The 27,076-nt window shown below is 36.4% G+C and overlaps 3 protein-coding genes across 4 annotated transcripts; 1 reads left to right on the top strand and 2 right to left on the bottom strand.

Annotated features, from left to right (window-relative positions):
* Positions 1 to 42: 42 nt before the first annotated feature.
* cccdc110 (coiled-coil domain 110 molecular ruler complex subunit) lies at positions 43 to 2,344 on the bottom strand. Its single transcript, XM_067386318.1, has 2 exons — positions 886 to 2,344; positions 43 to 328 (listed from the first exon to the last, which is right to left on the bottom strand). The coding sequence occupies exons 1-2, from the start codon at positions 2,342 to 2,344 to the stop codon at positions 276 to 278; spliced, it is 1,512 nt and encodes a 503-aa protein (XP_067242419.1). The 3' UTR covers positions 43 to 275.
* Positions 2,345 to 3,488: 1,144 nt separating this feature from the next.
* Positions 3,489 to 17,745, bottom strand: atl2 (atlastin GTPase 2). Of its 2 annotated transcripts, none has more exons than XM_067385983.1 (13): positions 17,614 to 17,745; positions 13,747 to 14,084; positions 11,673 to 11,807; positions 11,480 to 11,584; positions 11,311 to 11,361; positions 11,176 to 11,232; positions 8,992 to 9,084; positions 8,775 to 8,913; positions 8,555 to 8,682; positions 8,094 to 8,150; positions 7,780 to 7,851; positions 6,274 to 6,705; positions 3,489 to 4,389 (listed from the first exon to the last, which is right to left on the bottom strand). In XM_067385983.1, exons 1-13 carry the CDS (start codon positions 17,684 to 17,686, stop codon positions 4,270 to 4,272), a joined length of 1,800 nt encoding a protein of 599 aa, XP_067242084.1. In that variant the 5' UTR covers positions 17,687 to 17,745; the 3' UTR covers positions 3,489 to 4,269. The 2 variants fall into 2 exon arrangements, with proteins under 2 accessions (XP_067242084.1, XP_067242085.1); XM_067385984.1 differs by lacking the exon at positions 17,614 to 17,745 and adding an exon at positions 12,459 to 12,484 and having other exon boundaries at positions 13,747 to 13,857.
* A 1,501-nt stretch (positions 17,746 to 19,246) lies between these two features.
* galm (galactose mutarotase) lies at positions 19,247 to 26,396 on the top strand. Its single transcript, XM_067385164.1, has 7 exons — positions 19,247 to 19,531; positions 21,423 to 21,577; positions 22,211 to 22,417; positions 23,920 to 24,001; positions 24,130 to 24,280; positions 24,364 to 24,538; positions 24,963 to 26,396. The coding sequence occupies exons 1-7, from the start codon at positions 19,351 to 19,353 to the stop codon at positions 25,038 to 25,040; spliced, it is 1,029 nt and encodes a 342-aa protein (XP_067241265.1). The 5' UTR covers positions 19,247 to 19,350; the 3' UTR covers positions 25,041 to 26,396.
* The last annotated feature ends 680 nt before the right edge of the window (positions 26,397 to 27,076 follow it).

Below are 27,076 nucleotides of genomic sequence, written 5' to 3' on the forward strand. Positions count from 1 at the left end.
GAAAAAATTGTTACATGAAAGTTTGCATGTGCGTACAATAGCTGTGGTGTTAGAAAACCAACAGATTCACAGATACAGGGCATGTAAAGGTTCTGGGTTCATATCAACCATTGGTACAGACTGTTAATTTCCTCTGAGATTTTTTTGCAATTCCCTCAGTAACTAGCAAAAGTTAACGACAATGGCACTTATCTGTCAGGCACAAACTAGTCACATTTTAAAAATGTCCCCAGTAGCTAAGCTAAGATTCATCACAGTAAGACTAAATGACTTGTTCATTTTTGCTGTTTGTCCTCCTCTTCTAGTTTTCTTCTTATATCCTGAATCACTGTAGGGAAGAAACAAGTCATTTGAAAAATGGACAATCACATTTGCATTCCAAACACAGGATTCATAAAGTTATAATCAATGTCTTTGTTCCTTAATGGGCATGTACATTATTCAGAAGTATTAGGTCAGTCAGATTTTTTTTAATGAATTTTCAGCAGCCATTTCTTAAGTGGTTCATTTGGTTAAGAAAACATTGAAAACTGTTATGCTGCTTAATTGTTGAAACTGATATATTTTTTTCCAAGATTCTTTGATGAATAGAATGTTCAAAAGAGCAGGGTTTATTTGAAATCGAAATTTTCTAACAAATGTCTTTATAAAACACTCATTTAGACCTGGAAATTAAAAAAAAAAAGTTTTCCTATTTCTAAATCACAATTTGAGTAAGTTTATGATGGTGACATCATGGCCAGAGCTCCAGTGCAAACAAAATACTAATACATTCATAAATCTGTTAATTTCATTGATATAATTTGCAATACATTTAGCATTAAAATAAAATGAACTATTATACAGTATACGCAAGTCTGACATGTTAGGAATTGTAAATCATACCATCATCAGTAGGTGAGAACTTTTGTGCGTTTCTGTGATGTTTTGTAGTGATGTCAGTAATGGTCATGGGAGGATCAGCTGCATCCATGTGGCCCATTTTCTGTGTGATCCTGTCACTGAGACCAAGATAATCCTTACGCAAGTCTTCCATCTCTGCTAAAAGCACCTCTCTCTCTCGCTCCAGCAAACGAATGGCCTCTTTGAGTCGTTCTCCCTCCTTCATGCTTGCCATCTGCGACACCATCTTTTCTTTATGAATGCTCTCCAACTTCTCTGTCAGGACTTGCTTGTCTTTCTTTAGTTTATTGACCATCTCCATCAAGGTCTCGCACTCTCTTCTCAAACCATCGGACTGCTCCAGACAGGCTTTTTGCTGCTCCTGTAGTTGAAGTATCTCCACTCTCTGCTTGTTGTGAATCAATTTCGATTCATATTTCATGGTCTCCACCTGCTGATTTGCTTTGTCTCTTTCTGTTCGGCACTTCTCCAACTCACTGTTCAATTTTTCAGTAATGTCCTGAAATTCCTTTACATTCTTCTCATTGTCAGACTCTTTGGAGCGAGTCGACTGAATGAGCTCTATGTTCTTCTCCTGAGCTTTACGTAAATGATCTCTGAGGTTTGCAGATTCACTTCTCATGGCTGATACCTCCTCTTCAAGCCTCTGATTAATGCTGATGTTCTTCTTGTGTTCAGCATCCATCATCTGCAGGGTCTCTCTACATAAAGCAAGATCTCGTCCTGCTACATTTCTTTCCTCCTCTAGAAGTTTCTGCTTGGTTAGCAGCTCTTGAGACACCTGCTGAAGCTTCTTTAATGATTTTTGACAGCTCTTTTTCTCATTGAGCTCCAGGTTGAGCTGGTCCTTCATCGTGATGGAACGTGTTTTGAGGCGCTCATATTTCTCCATCAGTGCTTTAAGCTGCTTCACTGAAGTTTTGTTGTTACTTTTGACTTCAGCTAGTTCCTTCTTCATATCTTCACAGATATGATCAAACCTGGTGGTTATCTCTGTATTTTTCTGCTCCTCACATTTCAGCTTTTCAGTAATAAGTTGGGTTTCCCTCTCCTTTTGCTTTGATATCTCTTTCATATCTTTCAGTTCTTGTTGCTTGACCAACAACAAATGGACAAGATGTTGGTTCTCCAAGTCCTTCTGTTGCAGTTGTTCCTTCACGACTTCAAAGAAGTCAAGATGTTTGCCCTTGAAAGATGAACTTTTGTCAGCTCTGCTTCTTTCTCGACCCTTTGATATTTCCTTCAAAATTACTTTGGGTGGGTTTGAGGAACATTCAACAGATCTTGTTGAATTAGACCTAATCAAGTAACCATAGGGCAGATGTAAGGCTGTAGAGTTACCGCCCATCTGTAAATCATATTTTGACCCAAGTATACTCATTGTAGCCTCTTCTTTTTTAAGCAGATCTGCTCCTGCTAGAATTCTGTGCAGGGATTCCATTGTCGGCTCATTAAAATCTTGATTGACATTTCCATGTGTATTTTGCAGTAAACTGTGTCGCACTTTAAAGAACCTGTTTTCAAGGGTATCCAATTCAGCATGTTGTGATTTAGCACATGGGAGTTCTTGTCCTTTCTTCCACCCATTAAAAAGCATGTCTTTGTCATTTGATTGCTTTTCACTGCTGATGGCTTCTGGCTGATGGGTGCCCAACTTGTCAGGAATTGGTCTGTCTAAGCCCTGCTGTGTGTCTTGAATGCCATCAAGTTTACACTTGCGCACAGACCTTCTAGTCCGTTTGATATCCGGGTCCATTTGAGTTGAAAATTTCTTTGTACTGCAAGACATTCAAGCAACTTATTTAGGCAAGAACACTTTGCTTGTATTAAAAAGCACTTTATAAATGCTGAAAGGAAATAAAATTAGACATTTCTTCCAAAGCTCTTACCTTACTTGCATTACTTCCCACCACCTAAACGGACTGCAACAGAAGCCTACTGTGCGACTCAATCCCCATTGTTTAAAATGTTTTAAAATGTCTATCACCATAGTAACAGGACCAATGCTGGCAATGTTAAGCGCTTGGGAAAAAAAAAAGACGTTATAAAAATGGTTTTGAACCAGACCAGTTCCGCTTGAATGGCAGTAACAGCTCCAACACAAAAGCATCTATTATCACTCTGGTGAGATGCAATTTGAGGAAAAAACTAATTGACAGTTGCGCAGGCTTTTTTTTTGAAGTTCATTTTTAATTAACTTAAAGTATTAACTATATAAATTAATTCATTATTACATGGAATTTATTTAACTAGTTAAGTAGCATATATACTATTAACCTAACGTACTCGTTTATAGCAAATACATGTTTCTCATAATACATCAAATGTTAATTTCATCTTGGATACACAATGTAAATTAACGTTGTTAACCTGTAAAACCTTACTGTAAAGTTAAAATAAAGTAGTAAACATCAGTGTGGCATAGAGGACTTTCACGCCCCAGGATTAAAAGAATCACTTTTATCTTTTTGTAAAAACACTGATAAGCAAAAGCTTGAATGCAATCAAGTTTACACTTCTAGTCCATATGAGCTGAAAATTTCTTTGTATTGCAAGACATTCAAGCAACAATGCAGACAACAATCCAATTTTAAATATTTTAATTGTTTAAAAAATAAATTAAATGGCATAACCTTAAAAGACTGACAAATCAAGTCATGAGCACCCCCATGGGCCAGAAGACGCAATGAAAGGTGCTCTGATCTTAGAGAAGTACAACAAAAGGCAAATAGAGCATCACATTCATACACATCTCAAAACACTGTCTGTAAATTAAATCCTTAGATGATCTACAGCTGATATTTATATACTCATTTACATGCATGAGGCTATGATACAGTCTAAAACAACACTGTACAGAAAGAGGCCCAGTAGAGGGGTGACTTGGATGGATTTACAACTTCAGCGTTCCTTAAAGGCTCTAAAAATACCTCACAAGAAATCCAGCAAAAAAGCTGGTACATTTCCTCTGAGAAACAGTATGTGGTAGAAGGCTAAATGGAAAATGCTACAGTTCATCCACTGACAGCAGTAATTCAACCGTTAAGCATATAAGAGATTTAACATCTAGTTTCCAAATTAACTTTCAGATTATAAAACATTTGTAGTGCTTCCCTGATAATCCTTCAAACCAAGAGAAATCCAAAGCTGCTTGTATATCTGATGACTTAAACCTGAATTGATAAGCATTTTAATGATGTTCTTTGCCATTACAGTGTCAGTCTGCACGTTGGTGGTGTGGATATTGGTCAGGGTAAATTATGTTGTAAACTTTGGTTAGAGTCTACATGACCAAACATCACAAAAACTACACAACATAAAAGCGGTGATTGTTCAAACACTGGGCAGATAAGGCACAGCAAACTGTCAGTTGGTCTTCAACTTCGTAGCTTGTGTCACCTGATCTGTTAGAGTGGCTCTTATAGAGTTCACAACTGTCTGTCGGACATTTTCTTCCAAGTATTGCTCAGTAAGTGGCTTCAGCACCTACAATGAACAAAAAAGAAAACATCAACAATTAAGAACTAGATTTTTCTGCAGAAAATGTGAACAGTGCTTATCTGAACATTTTTAGCCTGATGCCAAGTGGTTGCTTACAGGTCAAAGTCAAAAGGAGTCCACCAACAAGTCTCTTGATATGTGCATCTCTTGGATTTTTTTTTTTTTTTTTATACACACCATAACAACCACAAAGGGAACCCATGAATTTCCATGACTTTCTCTGTCATTTGCAATTACTGTATCAAATTTAAGAATTTTAAAATCATACACAAAGAGCAATGTCTAGCTGATGAAATAAGTTGAGCATATGTAGAAAAGATAATATTTACCACATTAAAAAAAATGTCCATGACTTGATTTTATTAATTTATGAGATTGTATCGCCTTCTATATATATTTTCTGGTCTGGAACAATTACATTCCATGATATTTCAAGATGTTCCATGAGCTTGAGAACCCTGGACTTAAGGTTATGGGTTTGTTCAAATTCGTGCAAGGTTAAGACTTTAAAATATCTTAATTTATGTGTTGAAGATTAATCAATGAAACAAGAGATTTCTGTCCCACCATTGAAAGTCCATGCCACTAAAACTTGACACTTCAAAAAGTTAATAAAAACTTTGATTAAACCACTCAATTCATATGGATTTCTTTTACAAAGTTTTCCGAAGAGACCCAATCACTATATAGAATGATGATTCAAATACAGCTTAACCGTACTTGTTTGATGTGCGAGAACAAACCTTATTGATTCTTATGGAAGCTTAAAATGATAGTTCACCCAAAAATAGAAGAAACAACTCATACAGGTTTGGAACAACTTGAGGTAGAGTAAATGACAGAATTTTCATTTTTGGGTGAACTAACTATTTAATTTCGGTTTTAAAGATCTTATGGGTGTGGAATGACATAATGGTGAGAAAATGACAATTTTCTTTTGTGAATGAACTATCCCTTAACAAATAAAGACCAATAGTAATAATACATAAAAGTTATGTTAATATATTATTTTAGTCTAATACCCAGAAAAATTCAGAACTCAAAAGTAGGGCTGGGAAAATAAATCGATGCATCACGTATCGAGAAATGATTCAGAATCGATTCTGAGATTTTCCAAGTGCATCGCAATTCTCTCGAATCAACTCTGAGCTTAGTTTTTAACAGCAGATGGCACTGCATGCTTTAAAAACAGCCATACTCTGCTTGCTTCCAATTCCTTACACCACTTGAAACTTCTATAAAATTATCATTCATAAAGTTCAAAAAGGTTGAAGCGAATTACAAGGGTGTTTGCAGTGGGCTGTTTATATTAATCTCGCATCATAAAAGCATTCTGAGGTGCAAGTACATTCTCAGATTCAGCCAAACGCACAAGCACTCTTCGAGAGCATTTAAGCATGCAGTTAAAAACTAGCCTAGAGCGCCATCTGCTGTTAAAAACTAAGCTCAGAATCTTTTCGAGAGAGAACTGCGATGCATTCAAATTCAATCCACGAAACGAGAAGCATCGATTTATTGTCACAGCCCTACTCAAAAGCACTTCAGATGAGATAAATGTAGATGAAAGCAAACCATGTCCTATCTCAACACTCCCAGTAGGATACAGGATGTAAATCTGACATTAGAAGCAGGACTGGCTCTAAAATTCATGGGTCCTATGACAACATTTGTATTGGTGGAACCCCTCTTCCCTGGACTCCATGAGTAAGCTATACTAAAGAGGAACTTGATGGGCTTGATGGTTTTTAGGCTAAGATGAATATAAAAGATGACAGGAAAGCAACTGAAACAACAATGTGTGGGGCAGGGGAGAGAAAGTAGAATGGTCCCAACCAACATGCAGAAGCACATCCAGGAAGCATAACTCACCTGTTCCCACAGGGCCTCTGCTATGAGGTCTATAGCCACGCCCACTTCTCGATACTCTCCTGAGTATCTGACATATGACCAGGCACACAACGAGAGCAGAGCAACCCCCATCGCAAGATTGGCCAGAGCTGCGATTACTGATAAACCAATGAAACCTGTTACGGTGGAGACCATGTAGGTGACAAACATGACAGCAAACAGAGTGGCCGGAGTTCTCGCCGCATAGAAAATGTTCTTGCTTTCATTGTGTTTCACAAAATTTGTGTACACTTCATCCAGCTCTGTCTCTAACTGCTGCTGGTAGCGCTGACAGAACTCCACACCGCCCATTTTCTTCACAGAGCAAAACTTCTGAACGGAGGTTTTCTTAAACTCTTCATGATAGCGTTGGAGGTCAACTGGGGCGAGGTATGGTTTGTCTCCTCCACATACCTGTGACATACACGCAACAAAATGATTAGCTCAGACACATTCCTAATCTTTCTAATCACCAGATGCAGATATAACTAAACCAAGGCCTTAAGCATAAAAATGACCAGAAATCAATTTTAATAGTACATTGAGAACTCATCTTTATTGTGATAGTTTCATTCTTACATCTACTATATCTACAATACAAAATTTTGTTAGTCCCGAGATTCTCTGTGTTAGTGAATAAATACATCTGCAATTAGCATTTGAATTCCCTAATGGTCTGGTGGTAGAACTTTTGTTAACTGCGTCAGAGGTTCCGGGTTCTAATCCGCTCTCGTATAGTTTACGGCCATTTTTGAGAAAAAAAAAAAAAAAAATAGAGTAGTTTGCATTACTGGATGTTACTGTCATTCTTTTAACATTTCTAATCGCAAAACAGCTAACATGCATTCAAAGTTTCATTATTTACATCTTACCTGTCTCTCTTTCAACTGTAAACTGACACTTTGTGCTGGAATTCACACTCTGCTTCTGTAAACAGTAAACCCCAACTACTTGGCTTGATTGGCCATCTCAATCATTTTGACATTGACTAGCGTTAGACCTCTGAGGCAGACCAGTCACTAGACTAAAAATGTAATTTTTAAACCTTTGTCATTCTAACAACATACAGATAGCTGCAATGAAGTGCAGCAGAGCAGTGCAAGAATTTCAAATATTGGGGGGGACAATTTTGCCATTTCTAATGTCTATGGTAGTAACGACCCCGAACTAAACCATAACAGGCATTTTCTTTTTGTGAGTTAACTAGGCCAAACCTACTATTTTAGGGCAATGGCCTCAAGTTATTTTCAGTTATATAGGCTAGCTCATCTCACGTCACGCTCCTGCTATATTTAAATAGAATTTAGGTCCCACTCCATCTATGATCCATTTAGTGGTGAAAAATCTTGACTGAATGCACCTCCTTGATATGCAGGATGCATTTGCTCACACTATTTGCTCACACTATCTCCTATGCATTTGCTCACACTATCTCCTAACTATCTCCTGCATGTATGCTATCATAATAACGGTTCAAAGTAACTCTACCTGCTCCATGGTTCTGTTATAAGTGTCTTTCGCTCCAGCAATAGCGGTCAAGTTGTTCGCTTCAGCAGTTGCCTGAGTAAAAGAGGCACATGTTTAGGAATCAGTAAGATATTTTTTGAAAGAATGCTGTTGAACTTTTCTGAAGGGTCATGTGACACTGAAGACTGAAGTAATGATGCTGAAAATTCAGCTTTACCATCACAGGAATAAATTATGCTTTAAAATATATTCAAATAGAAAACCTTTGTTTTTAATTCCCTCCTAAAACTTTTGAACAGCAGTTTAGGTCACTTTAAAGATGGAGGGGAACATACCTGCAACATGGATTTAGGATGTGGAAGCTCTTCCCCTTGATAGACTTTGATATAGGCCTACAAATAAAGGAACGCAAACATGGGTATTTTACTGGATGCTCATAAAGCAGAACATGTTATGGATCTACAACCTGATTGGATGAGGCATGTTCAGTGGCACTGTAAAAAAAGAAGCACACCTGTGACCTCACACCAACTAAAGTCTACATTAATGCATTCATGTTGCTTGACAGCTGTAAACAGGCCACTGTCATGCTAATGCACTGTATTACTTGACTATATCATTTACTTAATGAAACAGAGGTTTCTTGCCTTATTATCAATAAAGACTTGCATCATTTGCCACACAAATTCTACAGGAACACTTGAATAGAGCCTCTTTAATTTAAATCCTGACACAATTTACACCTAATCTGATTTGTTTTTACAGCTGTGATGGCAGCTAAGTAATCAAATCTGACCTTGAAATACTCCAGCAGGTCTCTGCATGTGACTTTAGCTCCATTGATCTCTTTCTCTACCAAGTTCTTTGGTGCCAGCAGTAAAGGCACTAGATTCTGCAGCTCCTTCTTAAACGCATCATCAATGTCTGCAACAAAAAGGAGGAAAAAAAAGTTAATGATGAGCCTAGAATTCAGAAGTGCACGTCCATGTCAGTGTCTGAGAGAAATCTGTCCAGACCTTTCAGTCTGCCATCAAAGTAAGGGTTGGTGGCCACCGTCAGACCTGGATGTGGCAGCAGAAAGCAGCCTATGTCTGAGAAACAGCTGTGAATGTGCTTCCTAACATTCTGCATCTCTTCGTGTTGATTTGGCTTCACCTGCATAGCACAAATAAAACATTCACACTTTGCTCGACATGCTGATGCCTTGTTCATCTATTCTGAGCTTCATTTCACCTGTAGTCTCCGCTCCAAGAAGTGACTCCCTCCTTTGAGCCCATAGTTATGCTCGTAAGGGTAACTCCAGTCTCTGATTAAAAACAATAGTTTCTAAAAAGACAGAAAAGAGAAGTGAAGCTAAAGATGCATTTTGTTTTACTGATAAATTTAGAAAAAAAAAAAAAACATGTTTTAGTTCAAACAAAACAATGCATCTCTCAATGAACTCTTACACAGACTGATTAGGTTGTAATCGATGCTCAATTCATTCAGGTCATTAGCTCAACTTTCAGACAATAAAAGAAAACTATCCTATTTCCAAAAGTAGTCTTTAATTAATCTACACGATCAGATTTCATAGTGAATTATTCTGGTATGAAAATAATTGTGTGGTTTCATCACATCAGTCTTTGTGAATTTTTTAATGTTTTTAAAAGACGTCTCTTATGCTCACCAAGACTGCATGTATTTGATAAAGAATACAGTATATAAAAAAAGTAATACTGTGAAATATTATTAAAATTTTAAATTAGAATTTTCTAGTTTAATATATTTTTAAAATAAAATATATTCCTGTGATGTGCTGTATTTTCAGCATCTTTACTCCAGTCTTCAGTGTCATGTGATCCTTAAGAAATTACTCTTAATATGCTCATTTGCTGACCCCAAACTTGGCAGTGTACATATACAGTGCCCTCCACAAATATTGGTAAATATGAGTAAATTCATCTGCGAAAATAAATCTGCATTGCTTATCCTTTTGATTTTTCATTAAAAAAAATTCACAAAATCCTAACCTTCATTGAAGTAAAACAATTGAAAGTGGGGGGAAACTTACATTATGAAATAAATGTATTTCTCTAATACATGTTGGCCACAATTATTGGCACCCCTAGAAATTCTTATTAGTAAAATATCTCTGAAGCATATTCCCATTCATATTTACATTATTTTTTTAGCACACCAGGGTGATCATGAACATGGAATTGTCCAGCCATGACTTCCTGTTCCACAGGAATATAAACATGAGGAAACACATAGGCCAAATTCCCTTAACCATTCATCACAATGAGAAAAACCAAAGAATATAGTTCTGATGTGCAGCAAAAGATTGTTGAGCTTCACAAAATAGTAAGAAAAAAGCTAAAGCATTGAAAATCCCCATTTCCACCATCAGGGCAATAAGTAAAAAGTTCCAATCAACTAAAGATGGTACGAATCTGCCTGGAAGAGGATGTGTCTAAATCGTCCTAATGTTCGGTGAGGAGGAGAGTTTGAGTGGCAAAAGACTCTCCAAGGATCACAGCTGGAGAATTGCAGAGATTAGTTGAGTCTTGAGTCTCAGAAAGCCTAAAAAAAAATTACCAAACAGCATCCACAACCCCAAAAGTTGTTTGAGAGGGTTTCAAGAAAAATCCTCCTCGCTCATCCAAAAACAATCTCCAGCATATTCAGATGTCAGACATGACTGGAACTTCAAAAGGGACTGGCTTCTATGGTCAGATAAAAAAAAAGAGTTTTTTGGCAGCAAACCCACCAGATGGGTTTGGTGCACACATGGATAAAAAGTACCCCATGCCCACGGTTATATGCTGCTGGATCTTTAATGTTGTGGGCCTATTTTTCCGCTGGATGTCCTGGACATCTTGTTCAGATAAATGGCATTATGGATTCTATCAAATACTAACAGATAAACGTGACCGCTTCTGCTAGAAATCCAATAATGGGCCGTGTTGGACATTCCATCAGGACAATGATCCAAAACAAACATCAAAACCAACACAAAAATGTGTCCCTGAGCACAAAATGTTTTAATGAAAGATCAAAAGGATAAATAATGCAGATTTATTTTCAAAGCCACCTTTGCTCATATTTACCAAAGGTGCCAATATTTGTGGAGGGCACTGTATACACATGTATAATATATATTAAATATGATGGGCACCAGGGTCTGAATTTATCACTTTTTATTAAAGGTCAATGTTTCAGTATTTCTTGAGGGGATACTTATTTTCTATAAATATATAACAGCACAAATACATTCCATACAATCCATCAAAACATTTTATCTGATCGTTCAATGATGGTTGTAAAGTCACCCCTGAAACATTTTAAATATCTGTGGCATGTGGCACTTTTTGCCCTGAGCTTAGGTTAATTTGTGGCCATGACAGACACTCAGTATGGAAACAGCTTTTCTACCTGAAATGGTTTCTCATAGATCTCCTCCAGTGCAAGTCGACCATATTCTGTGAAAAGCTATAAAAGACACATGATGTTACTGTCCCACTTGCACTATTAACACACCACTAACAACATACACCAATAAAGAACTACCTGGAGATGCTGCAAATCATCTTCTTGGATATTGTGAGAAAGATTATAAACCTAAAACAAACAAGGTCGTTGGGTCACATAATATGATAGAGCCTACAATGAATGACAAAGCCCCATGTAATGACAGCCTTTACTAGTGTATGAGCCTCACTAACATGCTTCTACATACCTGCACAGAGCTGGTCATGGTGCTTAGAGCAAAAACAGTGGCACAATCTTTGATGGTGGACTGACTGTCAAAGGCTCCCTGAGTGTCCACCAGCAGCACAGCCACCTAAGGACACACATACATTAGTCTTATCACACAGTCAACATATCTTGACAGTGACATAATACACATCTTCAACTGAACGCCCATTCACCTTATTTCCATCTTCCTTTTCCACAACAAACACCTCACTCCAGGCCTGGATTCCTGTGGTCTCTCTCTCACAGCCTCCCCTCCAAGAAAAACCAGTCAATGGCTCATCATCTCCTCCCATCCATGACTCAGATGACTACAAAGAAACAAAAGAGATTGTTCTAATGAATGTCCTGAAATGCACGTAATTAAGCTTGCATGCTTGCACACATGTGACCTAGCAGGTTTTATAAATGCAGGAAGCAGACCACAAGTTAAGACATGTCAGTGATAGGAGTCATCAGGAACTTGTTCTCAGGAATGAAAATTTAGAGAGACTTATTTTTAACTGTGTTGGAGCTCTCGTGTCTTGCATATTTGAATGCATAAGGGTAGTTGACGTTAATTTACAGTCCTCACAGATAAGGGCATTTTACATTTTAATAATGTGTTATATTGTATATAGTTATATTTAGTGATTCACTGAAATTTTGGCTACGTAAAATTTTTGCCCAAAACGCAAATTTTTGTTTTTTGTAGCACGCCTGCCATCCAAATGCTCACAAGCTTTAAGATTTTATTTCATATTAAAAGTAACAATGTGCAATTTTCCAATTCTGTTGATTTTGTCATGAAATTCAAACAAAGGCCGTTTTGGTGCTTTTTAATATGCCACGACAGATCACTGTAGCGCCTCAGCTCAAGCAGCACATGAACTAATCATCTCTTCCTCTTTATTACTAGTTATAGCATGAAATAAACATGAATGAACATCAGAAGGTATGTTGATAAAAACAGTACAACTTACTGAAATGTATCATGTCATCGCTCAATCTGTGTTTCAAAGGGGGAAAAAAATCAACCATTTGAACAGCTTGTAAACTGAAAGGTTTTCAATGAACTCGTAAACTCGTCTGTTAACTATAAAAAAAAAATGACTTGGAGCATTTTGATAAATGCACTATATTAAACTGTTAGTGATCTCTTCATTATTTAAAGTATGTTTAAATAAATCTGTCATGAAAACAAATTATTACAGTTTATTATCATTTTAATGTTTATATTTTACCAACAAATTGGAGTAGAAACTTAATTCTGTTATTAAAAAGTTTGCCTTATTGTACAACTCAGTTTTATTTGAGTGTTGATTAAATACATTTGATTAATAAATAAACTATAGTAGTCAACATTTTAATTGGATCAAAACCTTTCATCAAAGTTGTCCCAAAACATTCTTCTTAAGACAACTTTGATTAACTTTTTTGATCCACTTCAAATGTTGACTGCTGTATTTTTGGGTTTTAGCCAAGTGCATCCTGCATTTTCGGTGGATTTTTGAACTGAAATGTAGAGACAAAATGTGGATAGAAATACTATTTACAAATTAGGGACTACATTAATGACTGAATAATGAATAATGACTGATAATGAAATAACATATGTACAAACAAAACAAACGATCAAACATTTTCTCATCAATTGTTGAAGCAATGTTTTGAGGACCCTTGAAAAATATTCAGAACACCAAATAAGAAAATTTCAAGCTTTTAATGATAGGGCTGAAGTTTGACCTCCTTTTGTTAATTACATTTGTAAAGCTTATGTGAAACTACTCACGTTTTCATTTTTATCAGTTGTGTAGTGCGATACCTCCATATAATAAAAGAGCATAAAGTATAAAATTAGAAGGCTCTATTTATTGGTGTTGTTGCAGTGAATGTAAGTCTAATACCCAGTTTCACAGACAATGCTTAAGCTAGTCCTAGACTAAAATGCATGTTTGAGCTGTTTTAAGTGAATGTAACTCTTAAAATATGCCAGCGCCATTGTTTTGCATCAAGATGCACATCAGTAATGTTTTTTTCTAAGACGCATTTATAAAAGCTACTAAAATGTCCTAACTGAACTAAGGCCTAATCCTGGCTTAGGTTTTTTAAAAAAAAATGAGAAAAGAATTAACGAATTGACCAGTTTTAACATCTAAAAAAACACAAGTTCTCATTTACAAATATACACATTTTAATCTGAAAATCCTTCTTTGTGTCCATTTGTCAACTACCATATGCTTACATCAGTGGAAGGGGGTTCATTCTAACCTGACTGTGCATGTAACGTAGCATGAAATCCAGCAGGAAGGATTTTCCCTTGCGGAAGGCACCGGCCACAGACACCACAACTACGTTGAGATCCTTGACATGTTCCTGCATCAGGATTTTTTCCAAAGCAACAGCATCCAACTCAAACTTATGATCATCCTCACTAGCAATCACAATTTGAATAGGTCGAGCCCCCTCTGGAACTGGGTCCTCCTCCGGCTCAAGCTCTTCTGCTACAGCACATGGTGCCAAACCATTAGTATCAGAGCTGAACTCCTCCAGTGTGCTCAATGCCTCAACTGGCCGGCACAATGGAACATCTTCCACACCTGTCATATCTGTAGGGAAAAAAAACAGTAAAAAGTTAATTGCAGGGTATTACTGGTCATTTGTACATTTAAAGGGTTAGTTCTGTCATCATTTACTCACCCTCATGTCTTTCCAAACCCATAAGACTTTCGTTCATCTTCGAAACACAAATTAAGATAGACAGTCCACACAATAACCACTTTGACACTTGAAAAAGTTAATAAAGAGATCATAAAACTAATCGAGATGAATTGAGGGGTTTAGTCCAAATTTTCTGAAGAGACACGATTGCTTTATACACTGAACAGATTTAATTTAAGCTTTTATTCACATCTAAATCATCAACTCACACATCAGCTATGATAAACGGAAGCTCAAGCACGTTTGCTTGATGTGCGAGAACCAATGATGTCCATTCTTGTGCGTTATGCAGCACATTCAGACTTCAGGAAGAGGTTTTTTCTTGTGTATCAAGCATGTTTATGTTCTGTTTATATTCACTGATCAATGATTATGTCAATAAAAGCCAAAAATACTGTTCAGCGTATAAACAGTCTCTTCAGAAAATTTGGACTAAACCGCTCAATTCATATGGATTGGTTTTACAATCTCTTTATGAATGTTTTGAATTGTCAAAGTGTCAGTTAAGTAGCCGTTGATGGAGAGTACAGAACTGGCTCAGATTTTATTAAAAATATCTTCATTTGTGTTCAGAAGATGACTGGAAAGTCTTACGGGTTTGGAACGACATGAAGGTAAGTGAATGATGACTGCCGGGCCAAAAAAAAAAAAAAGTCACTGTTTGGATTTAAATAGGTAAATACTTTGAGTCAATGACTCTTGTGAATACAAGATCTTGAACAAAAAATGATGCATTGTATTGGTAATGCAAGAGTCAAACACTCTGTAAAGTCTACTCCAGCACAACCCAAAAACCTTCAATGAATTTACGAATAGGGGCCAATTCATGTGTAAAAATGATTCTCAAACATACAGCTAATATGCTAGACACATAATAATCACAGCAATAATGATTGCTGTGATTGACAAAATGTATTTGTCTATTGTCAGGTAAATACAAACATCGACTATATATGGCAGCTTCAGACTTAAATGTGTCACAGTTTAAAATGTCAAAAATAATCGTCACTATTTGCACTAATTTTGTGCATTTTGTGTAGGCAATATTGGCCAAAAAAAGCATGCATGGATAAGAAAAATGTACATAATGAACACAGTTTTCTGACGTTTGCAGCTTTGCTTTTAAGCACTCAACTAGCAGCTCATTACTGTGGTCACTTTCTATTCCAGGAGTGTGTGGGTCTCTGTTCTAACCCCATGCACTTTATCCATGAGCTGTGATAAGCCTAGATCCCTTCAGCCACAGGGCTAAATTTGGTAATTTTTGTCCTCTGGTTAAGACATATGTAACACAAAACAAACACCATCTCCCCTTGCTTTAGTCTCCTCAGGCTAACGGCCAGATGAACAGAGCCCCTGGATCAGAGTCAAGCAGTGTCAGAGTGAGCAAACACACTCCAAGGACACACTGAACAGTGGACAGTTCATTCAGAACTGCTTTATATACACACACACAGTTTGTAATAAAACATTAGAGCTGCACGATACTGGAAAAGTTGAGAATCACGTTTCTTTTCTGTTTAAAATAGAGATCACGATTCTCCGATTAATCTGAATAGCATGTAATTTAGAAGTTTTGATGTTAATTTCTGCAGTCTATTTTATAAATAATATATATATAAATATATATATATTATATAGAAATGTGCAAAAGTCTTAGGCAAGTCAGTATTTTCACCCCCCAAAAAAGGTTTTAAGCCAGTTATCGAATCCATCTCGGATTACATGAAGAAACAGATGAAACAAACCAAATCCAGGAGAACTGTGGCCGTGTCTCCAAGAGATTTTAAGAAACCTGCCTTCAAAGCTACCTGAAAAATGATGCCCAAGTGTACCTGGACAAGAGCGGTTTTAAATGCAAAGGGTGGTCACACAAAATATTTTTTTGATTTAGTTAATATAAGTCAATTGATAAATAAAATCTATTTATAACAGTATTTTTTAAAAACATCCTCACTTTACAGCATTTTTACACAAGTGCCTAAAACTCTTCACAGTACTGTATCTTTGCAGGCAGGTTTCTTCAAGCATCTTAGAGACACGGCCACAGTTCTCCTGGATTTAGTTTGTCTCAGTTTCATCTGTTTCTTCATGTAATCACAGACGGATTCGATGATGGTGAGATCAGATCACTGTGTGGAGCACCGGCTGTTGTCAGACTCCTTGTGCATTCAAAAATCTCACTGGATTATTAAAATTAATGGCAAAATGAATGTTTGGAAATGTGAACAGATATTTCCTATTGACACACTACAGCAAAAGATTTTTTTTTTTTTTCACTCTGATTAATTCCAAAGTGAAAATGTTGCTAGTTTTAAAAACTAACAGGTAAAGTAAACATTGGTAACAGCTATTGAAAGGCCCAATATCATTGATGCGGACTACTAACTTGAGCAAGACAGGACATACAAATCAGACAGACAGGACACCATTATCTAAAACAACAACCAACTGCATGCAGTCTTATCAGTTTATGAACTGACTGATGTGTTTGCCCAGATAAAAAGTAACTTAATATAATTGTCCTGTGCACTTCAACATCATAACATGTTGATTTACTGGACACACCAGCGGTACTCTAAGTAAAAGTAAATTTACATGGCAAATTACACTGGTAGGTCCTGAGACTAGACACACAGGACATCCACCACCCTAAAGCTTAAGGGAGCAAACAAAACACACAACTCATGCCAAAAAAAAAAAAAAAACTTTTGACATGTATATGGATACAAATGATTCCCTAATGCGAGTTTGATACAGTTTCCAGCAGTGCACTAATTCTTTGAAAACCAAGTGCTGGTTCGTTTCTGTGCGCGCGCACGAGCTCACCAATCACAAAACAACTGCCGAATTCAGTGAAATATTAAAATAATTTAATATTTGTGAAATACATTACACTCATAATATTGGATTTTAACACATAACGCATACTGAACGGCCATGACCAAGCAAGAAAATAAAAAGTCTGGCTCCAAAGTTTGCAAGGTTGCAAATTAAGCCATCTAATAATAGCTAGCATAAAAATAACTGAAGAACACTACAGTTTACCAATAATCATGCGCTTAAAGTGTGTATATCTCGCATGAAACCGATATGGTGTCAATAACAAGCATCAACTCTCTGAAGCGCGTCTCACGAGGCTTTTAACTCTAGTAACCCGAGTCAACAAGAGCTGAATGTTAGTCAAACTCTCTATTTCAGCTCTCAGGGCACGAGGCGATCCGCTTTCTGACGCGAATTGATTCACACCTGGTCAAATTTGACCGTGACCAGAAATAATACGAGTTCAAGTCCAGTTTTTAACTTTTAACATGGCATTAAACGCAGGCTAACGCAAACTAACAGAGAAGCACCAGTGAGACACAATCACCGAAGAAAGGACTTTCGATGATACACGATATGAAATGAGATAGTCACCTTCATCAAAGTTGTGGCACTTGCGGTTCTTCGCTGAGAAATGCCGATTCCTCGGTCCGCTGTCTTCCGCCATCTTGGTTCTGTTGAAACTTTGCTGCGTGACGTAACAGCTCCAGTTTCACTGTACAGATGAACTTCATGCTCTCATTCAGAGAATCAGAGATGTTTGGGAAACAAATGAAGATGGGTTTGTCTTTGCGGATAATAAACTTACAATAAACGATGATATATTACAGAATAAACTAAATAAAATATATAATGAAGAAGGAATACTCCTTATTTATGTCTCAATTAAGCATATTTGTGGCATTAACCATGTGACTCTTTATACAGATGACCAGATTTCGTCCACTGAAGCACAAGATGCTTGTTGGATGTCGTGTCATGCTAGACATCATGATTTAAAATCATATTTTCATGAGGGGGGGGGGGGGGGGGGGGGGTGCAAAATCATGCATTGTCATTACAGTGATCTCAGACTTTTGGAGCCCAATATGCACAGAATACCAAAGTGCATTTTTTTTTCAGAGAAGCTAAATTGCTGGAAGAAAAGGTGTAAAGATTTAAAGGAGGAACCCCCAGAGAGACAGCATATCTAGGTCTGTTCTATTTTTAGACTGACACATTTCAAATCCATTTGCACATGTGCCTTGTTTCATTGCTCTCCAGGTCAAAATGTCAGAAAATAATTATTGAAAGATAAATAAATGATGAATTCATAGAAATTTGAAAGGGAATCAGCATACTAATGTCTGATAATCATCAGCAAATGACACTGTGGTAAAAAATAAATAAATAAAAATAATTCTATCACAACAATAACAATTAGTGATCATTATCCAAACATCATTGTAATTCTGGTTATTGTAACAGGATTCCAGATTAATATCAGATCAGAGTCTGTTGCATATACCTATTTGTCCATGCAACGTGCAAATTTTATGATTTTATTAATTTTATGAGTTTAATGTATTTTAACAGTATTGCAATTAAAAATGTTTGGTAAATGAACCTTACAAAATAACAGAACAGCAGCAGCAAATGGGCCAAATATTCCACATAAATGCGCAGTACTGCCCCAATCCAGATAGTGGCAGTATGACACCAACAAAATACAAAAGAAGCAATTTGGATGGTAGTGATGGGAGAAACGAAGCTTTTCGTAACTTTGAATCAATTGAACCAATTGCTTCGCAAAATGATTCGAAGCGCTCGAAACGTCACACGTTGGTGACGCCTGCTGGTCAGAACGGTGTAAATGCATCTCGGCTCAAACACACATAACACAATTGCAAATGTTTTATTGAAGGTGTATATTAGATGCAATAAACATATAATCTAATACCATTAAAAATAAAGTGTCTTTATTTTCTTAAATTGTTTTGTTTGTTTTATGTAGAGCTTGGCTAATCAATAAGATACTTTTAATTATATACAAATGTGTCATTAAATGTCTACAAATATTAAAAATTGATCTGAGATTAAATAATTAGCGGCGAACCATTACAATTTTGAAGCAGTAATGACGTAGCGAAGCTTTGTTTACTGAAATCACGTGACTCTGGAAGGTTTGTACGCGCTCCGAATCTCTTGTTCGAAACAAATGATTCGCAAATGTTTCGAAGCTTCACTAGTGGGCGGTACTTTGTAGTTAACTAACTCAAAGTGTTGTAACTTTCTTTGCAATGGTGGACGTGTAAGTCCTGTCTAACGTTAGAGCAAACGGGTTCATTCATAATGACCGAGGTGTGTAAAGAGGAGTTCGGCACTGCAGTGGGTCCAGTGGAAAAATGGATCCTGCGGTCCTGCAGTGTGAGTGTGGAGATCATCTCTCTGGGCTGTGTGATAAAGTCCATCAAAACAGCAGATCGCTGCGGTCAAAATGCGGATATAGTGTTGGGATACGATGACTTAGAAGGCAAGTTCTATCGTTCAGTAAATGGGAAATCAGAGTTTAACAATTTCTCTGCTTATTCCTGCCAGATGTGTCCTCTCAGTACAGAAAAGAAAATGAGAAATAATGGTTCTTTAATATCTCAACTGTTTCTAAGATATTGAAGAACAAATGAAGGCTTTTGCTTTTTATATCTTTTTAAGAATAATTCTATTTTCCAGTTGGTATCCAGTAAAATTTCTCTATGTAGTCAGGCATTTCTCATGAAATTCTCCCAAAAATCAAATAATCTAAGCTGCTAAATCCACATTCATTTTCTAACTCTAAACAATTGACTCATTGGTTTCATTTCAAGGGATTTAGGAGATTCTTCCTATGAAAAAGCCATCAGTAATTAAAATGTTCGGTCCCACTTTATATTAAGTGGCCTTAACTACTATGTACTTGCATTTAAATTAATAATTTGATACAATGCACTTATTGTGTACATACATGTTTTATATTTGAAAAATACCTGCATGTAATTACATGTGTAATTAATTTCTGTAATTACATTTATAATTACACTGTTGACCCATCCCTTACACCTTACCCCCCTTAAACTTATCCATACCACCAAAGCTTTCCCTAACCTTACCCGTATCCCACTTCAATAACAGCAAAAGTGTTTTGCAATTCAATATGAACCCAATAAGTACATTATACTTATTTTTTGATGAAAGTGCATAGTAGTTAATGTCTTTATGGGGGAAAAGATCAAACTGATTAAAGCAGCCTTTTTTATATTCTTTCATTCATAGGGTAAAACATAAAAAAACATTGGGCGTTTGTTTGAAAAAGAAAGTTCAGTGTATTGCAGGTAAAGCCAATATCAGAATTAATCTAATTAAAAATGTTATACATCATATATTTAGCTACACTACAGAAGCTGGGCCAATAAAAAAATCTTCACTTTGTTGCCCAATTTGTGCTTTTAAAATAGCCTATACAGATATTGAGAAAGCAGGGTAGCTGATGCCCTTTATGAAATATAATTGAGGGAATTGAACAATTGCACAATATTGAAAACAGATGTGCATTATCCAAGATTGTTCATAGATTTTGAAATAAACGCAAGGTTACCTATAATTTCTGTAATCCAGTGGTTCTCGACCAGGGGGCCTCAGCAAGCTTCTAAGCGACCCTGAATATGACTTAAAATTATTTAAAATAACACAAAACAAGCTTTTAATAAGCTAAAGAATTAAATCAAGACTTCTTGATATATATTTTTTATTTAATTGTATTCGCCCCCTAAACAACCAGGATTTGGCATGGCCATTTTTATAAAGAATATACTTTTGTCTAGCAATGCCAAGATATAAAATATTTTATTAGGTAGAAAGATATGTTTAAAAAAATGTATCCAGTAAATAATAAACAGCTGTAAAAGTCATGCAAATTCATTGGTTAAGGAGAATGGGAACCTCTTAAAGGAATAGTTCACCCAAAAATGAAAATTATCCCATAATTTACTCACCCTCAAGCCTTCCTAGGAGTATATGACTTTCTTCTTTCAGCCAAACACATAATTAAAGACTCTGATTGTGTTCGGCTGGAAGAAAGTCAAAATTCACCACTTTTTATTTTTGGGTGACCTATTTCTTTAAGAAGATTCAGCTCTTAAAACGTTTGGAATTGTGACATTTTTATTTACAGAAACTAAGAGTAAATATATTGTTGTGGACAATTGGGTCCTTGGAATCAAAAAGGTTGAGAACAACTTCTGTAATCAGGCATTATTATGGGCAGATGATCTCAGAATAACCAAATGTCAGCCTATTAATCAGCCTTGTCGATATATCTGTCTATCTCCAGACATAACTATAGAGATACTAAATGAAAATAATGATTGATTTCCTTTATTTCACTCTAGGATATCTCTCAAATCCTCGCTACTTTGGAGCTGTGGTAGGCCGGGTTGCAAACCGCATTGCAAAGGGCCGCTTTGTGATAGATGACAAGGAATATAAACTGGCTATAAACAATGGACCCAATGCTCTGCATGGAGGACTGAAGGGATTTGACAAGGTAAACAAATAATTACATATACGTCTATCCTTTTTGGTCCAAAACAATTTTCATTCAATGTTATTTGTCATTTCTTTCATGCGAGTCAGCAGACATTGTGTCGTTTTGTAGGCATTTCATTAAAGGATGAGTTCACTTTAAAATGAAAATTACCCCAAGCTTTATAAAAATCCTTCTTTCATTTGTGTAAGAAAATATCCATATTTAACAAGTTATGTAGTAAAATATCTAGCTTCCGCTTGACTGTATTACCGTATTCTACTTACGAAGAAAGTGTAAAACTCTTGCTGTTCAAAACGCTTATGCAATGTCCTACACCTTCCATATTCAAATTACGAATAAAGCATAACTGATATTTTTCTTACACAAATGCATTGCTTCACTTCGGAAGGCCTTTGTTAACCCTCCGGAGCCATGTGGAGTATGTTTGTACTGGATGGATGCCCTTTCTTGAGCTTTCACTGCCATTTATAAAGCTTGGATGTGTCAGGATATTTATTCATATAACCCCTGATTATGTTCATCAGAAAGACGAAAGTCATATACATCTAGGATGGCTTGAGGGTGAATAAAGCTTGGGGCAATTTTCATTTTAAAGTGAGCTAATCCTTTGAGGACATTTGTGTGCTGTAGGCCGTGTGGACCACAGAGGCTGTGGCTAACGGAGTGAAACTGCGTCACAGCAGTCCAGATGGTGATGAGGGTTACCCAGGGAACCTAAACGCTTGTGTCACCTACACACTGGAGAAGAACACACTGAGTGTGCTGTACCAAGCACAGACTGACCACACTACACCAATCAACCTCACCAACCATTCATACTTCAACCTGGCTGGACAGGTAGGGCTACATGGAGAGAGTTTCCAAACATTGTCTTATGCTTCATGCTTAAAGTCTGTGTGAATTGAAAGTTGTGAATAATGTTATGGTGAGTTATGTCAGAGTGAAACAGAATATGGAAATGAATAAAAAATAATAGTGGGGGGCTTGATTTTAGCGCACATCATTGCCATTTCTAGCTTGCAGACTGACAGCTGGCTACTTTTCCTAAGTTTGCCACCTGAACACAAAAAAGTAGTTGGGCTTGATTCAACAACATTAAGTGGTTGGGAAAAAAATCCTTAATCGGTCTTTCATGGACACTTTGGGCACTTGTAGCAAATGGAATTGTGGTACGTGTTTGGTACCATTTGCTTGAGTTATTGATATTTGATGTGTTTGTTAGAAATAAATGATTACTCTGTCTCCTACTTTGTCTTTTCTTTGAAGCATTGTCAGATATGTCTCTAAGCATATTTTGGCATCTTTATATAGTCTCACCCAGCACAAAGGGTTTTTAAATTTTTTTTAACTTGTGATAAAATCTAATTCTTAAGAGGTTAAGTTTGTTACAACATTGGTTTAGAGATTTCAGCCTATGCAGCCTTTGAATACTGCAGTCATCTAATGGGCTTTGATATTTCATGTAATTGCTATTTTTATACCAACATTTGTCACCAGATGTTGCCAACGTATGCCAAATGTTGAGGTTTTGATTGTTTCAACTTACTGGAATGAATATTTTTGCTTAAAGCTGCAGTCTGCAACTTTTTTTGTGTTAAAAATTTACAAAAATGATGTAATGAGAATATATAACATGAATCCATTTTCCAAACTGTGTTTTTGTCCTATCCTGAATCATTATGGTACACTTCTAATAAGTGTTTATATTCGGACTATTTCAGACCGGACTGGTAGGACTCGCTGCAGAGTATGACAGTAACTGCGTGACTCGCCATAGACATACACGGAGAAAAGTAGCTCCGGCTAGAAAGTTCCTCCGCAAGACTCGTGCAGTTCTGTTTATTAATTGCTAAAGGGCCAAAAATCGTGAACAGCAGCTTTAAGTAAAAAAATAAAAATAACATAAAAATAATCATAATCATATTTTACATAAGTCAGTGAAGTAATTTTGTCATTTTAGAGGTAAATAAGGTCAAAAATACCCCAAAAAAAATAAAAAATCAATAAAGAAATGCATAAATTGAGTTTTTTTACTTTAATGACATTTGTTTAAAAAAAAAGTTTGGGATCACACCTGTGACACTCGTGCCCAACTTTATCAACGAAGGACTCATTAAGGGCTGCTCTGTGAAGGATGCTTCAGGGTTAATTAGGGTTGGAGCTAAACTCTGCAGGACAGTGGCCCTCCAGGAGCAGATTGGGCACCCCTGCTTTTTAAATAATAATCAAGTAATTCACCATTGACAGTACGTCTACTTTAACAATGAACACACTCTTGATGACTATATTTAATTATTCCTACAATCAATAAATGCTGTTTAATATCCCACATTCTGCAGGGTACACCAGACGTTTACGACCATGAGGTGACCATCTCAGCGGAGTCGTACCTGCCTGTAGATGATACAATGATCCCCACAGGTATTACCACGTTTTTTATTTTTATTTTAGAGAATTATATCTTTTTAAACATCTATAACCTTACCTTACATCACTCCAGAACAGAACCTCTCAAACATGGTTTTGTGTGGTTTCTGTACTATGTACAGGGGAGGTGACATCTGTGGAGAAGAGCCTGTTTGACCTGAGAAAGCCAGTCCTTCTTGGCTCTAGACTGGAAGAGCTGCCTGGTCCAGGCTTTGATCACAACTTCTGTCTGAGCTCACCTGGTCAACCGCCACTGGAGAGAAAATGTGCACGGTGTGTCATTTGTATTGGAATATTGAGTTCATGATGTAACACTTTGTGTGTCTTAATATTACTGTACATGTTGGTCTCTGTAGAGTGGTGCATCCTGGGACGGGTCGTGTCCTGGAGGTGAGCACTACACAGCCTGGGGTTCAGTTCTACACCTCCAACTTCCTGGATGGCACATTGAAAGGGAAGGGTGGAGCTGCTTACTCCAAACACAGTGCCTTCTGTTTAGAGACCCAAAACTGGCCAGATGCTGTTAACCAGGTAATTTAATTAAAAGTACTTTTTTTTTCTCTCCAAATAAACAAAGTTGTGGCACTTGATCAATGTACGTAGTGTAAATTGATAATTTGGTGGCAGTAAGATGTAATTTTTAATACTTTTTATTCAGCAAGGATGCATTGGCAATGGCATGCAGTTGTTTATTTTAAATTGTAATAGTATTTTACAATATTACTGTTTTTATTGAATTTTGATCATTAAATGCAACCTTGGTGAACATAAGACTTCTTTTAAAAACATTAAAAATGTATAAAATTTTTTTAATGGTAGTGCACATTATACTATCGATCATATACAGACCCTTTTTGTGAACTTGTTTATATTTATGTAACGTGTTTGCTTTAGTCCGAGAGTAAAGCGTAATGGTTCTCAATGAATGAGATATCTGTTCTCTGTCTCTCATCAGCCTAATTTTCCTGATGCTCTGCTGAGACCAGGAGAGACGTACACACATACAACACGCTTCACATTTTCAGTGGTGTGAAACTACATGAGCATGTGAATTTTACTTTTCCATCATTATACAATTGCACTTTTTCCTGATACATGATAGTGTATTTCTGTAATTGTCAATAATTTGCAATTTTTTAGTAGAGGATTGTAACAGTTATCAGGTGAACATCCCACTTTTATTAAATTGTGAATAGTATGCTAGTGGATGTGTAAACTGAAATTCTGTGTATTGGGTGATAAGTGACACTTGTGTGTGTATGATGCGAGATGATCTGATCTTCTCCTGTAAGAGGTGATCCAACTTTCACTGCAACTCTTTCAGTCTTTTAGCAGAGTATACTGCTAGCATTTGGGATGGGAGACACAAAGCTTTTCAAAATTTTGCTTATGTATGTGACCAAAAATCAAAAAACATGTATGTCATCAAAAATCATACCAAAAATCATTAGGATATTAAGTAAAGATCATGTTCAATGAAGATATTTTGTAAATTTCCTACTGTAAATATATCAAAAATATATTTTTGTGAGTGAATATGCATTGCTAAGGACTTAATTTGGACAAATTGAAAGGTGATTTTCTGAATATTTTGATTTTATTTTTATTATTTTTTGCACCCACAGATTCCAGATTTTCAAATAGTTGTATCTCAGTCAAATATTGTCCTATCCTAACAAACCATACATCAATGGAAAGCTTATTTATTCAGCTTTCAGTTGGTGGTTGTGGTCCAGGGTCACATATTTTCTATGAAATATCAACTGGGAACTGACAGAAATTAACTTTCCCATTAAAGGCTGATATTTGACCCCTTAAATTGATTTCCAGGGACATTTTTTCTCACCATGTTAATGTATACGTAATCTTATGGGTGAATGCATTTTCACTGCATAAATAATGTTGAGAAATTGTTTATGAAATGATGGGAAGAAAATGAAATTATGAAATTAAAACCGCCAGTAGGTGGCGGCAAATCACTCTTAATGAGTAAAGAATTAATTCCACTGATTTGTTCGAAACGGCTGATTCTTTCTGGAATGAAGCAAGTGACTGAATCACTGAATCGATTCGTTCAAAACCCCTGCTTCGTTTAGTAACGACTAACGAAACACCACTGTGACTGTGTGTTGCTCGTCTCAGAGAAGTGTACGTAACTCTTTTGCTGAGGCTTGTTTAGAAGTATTTTCGTTGGAGAAACAGAGCAAAAACAGACAATATTGGCAATATTACGTCTAAAATGTCACTTATTAACTTTTTGTTTACTGAACTGTTATATAAAATCAATATCACCTTTGCTGTCATCCTGATATTCTGGAAATACTGCTTAAGTAGGCTATAACTCCAGAGCCATTTTTCCCAATATATCAAATAAAAGGAATAGTTCAGCCAAAAATTAAAAGCAGCCTACAATATGATCAAAGTATTGCCAAGTTATGTTTATAGCAGGCTTTATTTTACTCATAAATTGAAAATCCCCAATATAAAATCCTACAGTAAAATCTCGAGGGAATCACTGGTGAATAAATCTTTCGGGTTTTGACGTCATCCTTGCACCACTCTATTAACCTAACAAGATTTAAACAATTTAAATCTCTCTTTCTCTCTATCTGTACAAACAAGACTACTGCAGTTTTTCTCCATGCATTTTATACCACCATACTGATCAGTCCACATTTAAAAATAAATAAATAAATACATCATGCATTTCAGGCAGCCTACTGAACATGAGGTACAGGACTGGAAACCTAATCAGAGAATATTGAGAATTTGTGCAAGAGCACGTGGTAAATTTCTGTGTTCACATAAACCATCCATTTTGACTAATTAAATGCCTTGACCACTTAAATGCTGTCTAAACACTGCTGTTTGATAGAGTGGCTCATCAAGTCAACTCTTGAACCATCATGGTGTGAATTTACAGGACAACTTGTAATAAAAAAAATGATTAAAAAAGTGCCCCAGGTTGAAAGAACACCCCATATCAGCACAAAGCCCAGGGAATCAGACAAAAGATGAAGTCAGTGAAAGTGTGTCAAACCAAAATACTGCTATTTGAGAGGAAAACAT

This window comes from Chanodichthys erythropterus, chromosome 5 (assembly GCF_024489055.1).
Source record: "Chanodichthys erythropterus isolate Z2021 chromosome 5, ASM2448905v1, whole genome shotgun sequence".
NCBI classification, from domain to species: Eukaryota; Metazoa; Chordata; class Actinopteri; order Cypriniformes; family Xenocyprididae; genus Chanodichthys; species Chanodichthys erythropterus.

What these genes read in the sequence shown, in the direction of transcription:
- cccdc110 (XM_067386318.1), bottom strand. Translation starts at nt 2,344, where the DNA reads ATGGAATCCCTGCACAGAATTCTAGCAGGAGCAGATCTGCTTAAAAAA. An exon ending in GTTCTCACCTACTGATGATG is followed by an intron (nt 329 to 885) that starts GTATGATTTACA and finishes TCTTCCCTACAG; the next exon opens with TGATTCAGGATATAAGAAGA.
- atl2 (XM_067385983.1), bottom strand. Translation starts at nt 17,686, where the DNA reads ATGGCGGAAGACAGCGGACCGAGGAATCGGCATTTCTCAGCGAAGAAC. An exon ending in CCATGACCAGCTCTGTGCAG is followed by an intron (nt 11,362 to 11,479) that starts GTATGTAGAAGC and finishes TGTTTGTTTTAG; the next exon opens with GTTTATAATCTTTCTCACAA. An exon ending in ATGATTTGCAGCATCTCCAG is followed by an intron (nt 11,233 to 11,310) that starts GTAGTTCTTTAT and finishes TGTCTTTTATAG; the next exon opens with CTTTTCACAGAATATGGTCG.
- galm (XM_067385164.1), top strand. Translation starts at nt 19,351, where the DNA reads ATGACCGAGGTGTGTAAAGAGGAGTTCGGCACTGCAGTGGGTCCAGTG. An exon ending in ACTTCAACCTGGCTGGACAG is followed by an intron (nt 22,418 to 23,919) that starts GTAGGGCTACAT and finishes CACATTCTGCAG; the next exon opens with GGTACACCAGACGTTTACGA. An exon ending in CTGGAGAGAAAATGTGCACG is followed by an intron (nt 24,281 to 24,363) that starts GTGTGTCATTTG and finishes TGGTCTCTGTAG; the next exon opens with AGTGGTGCATCCTGGGACGG.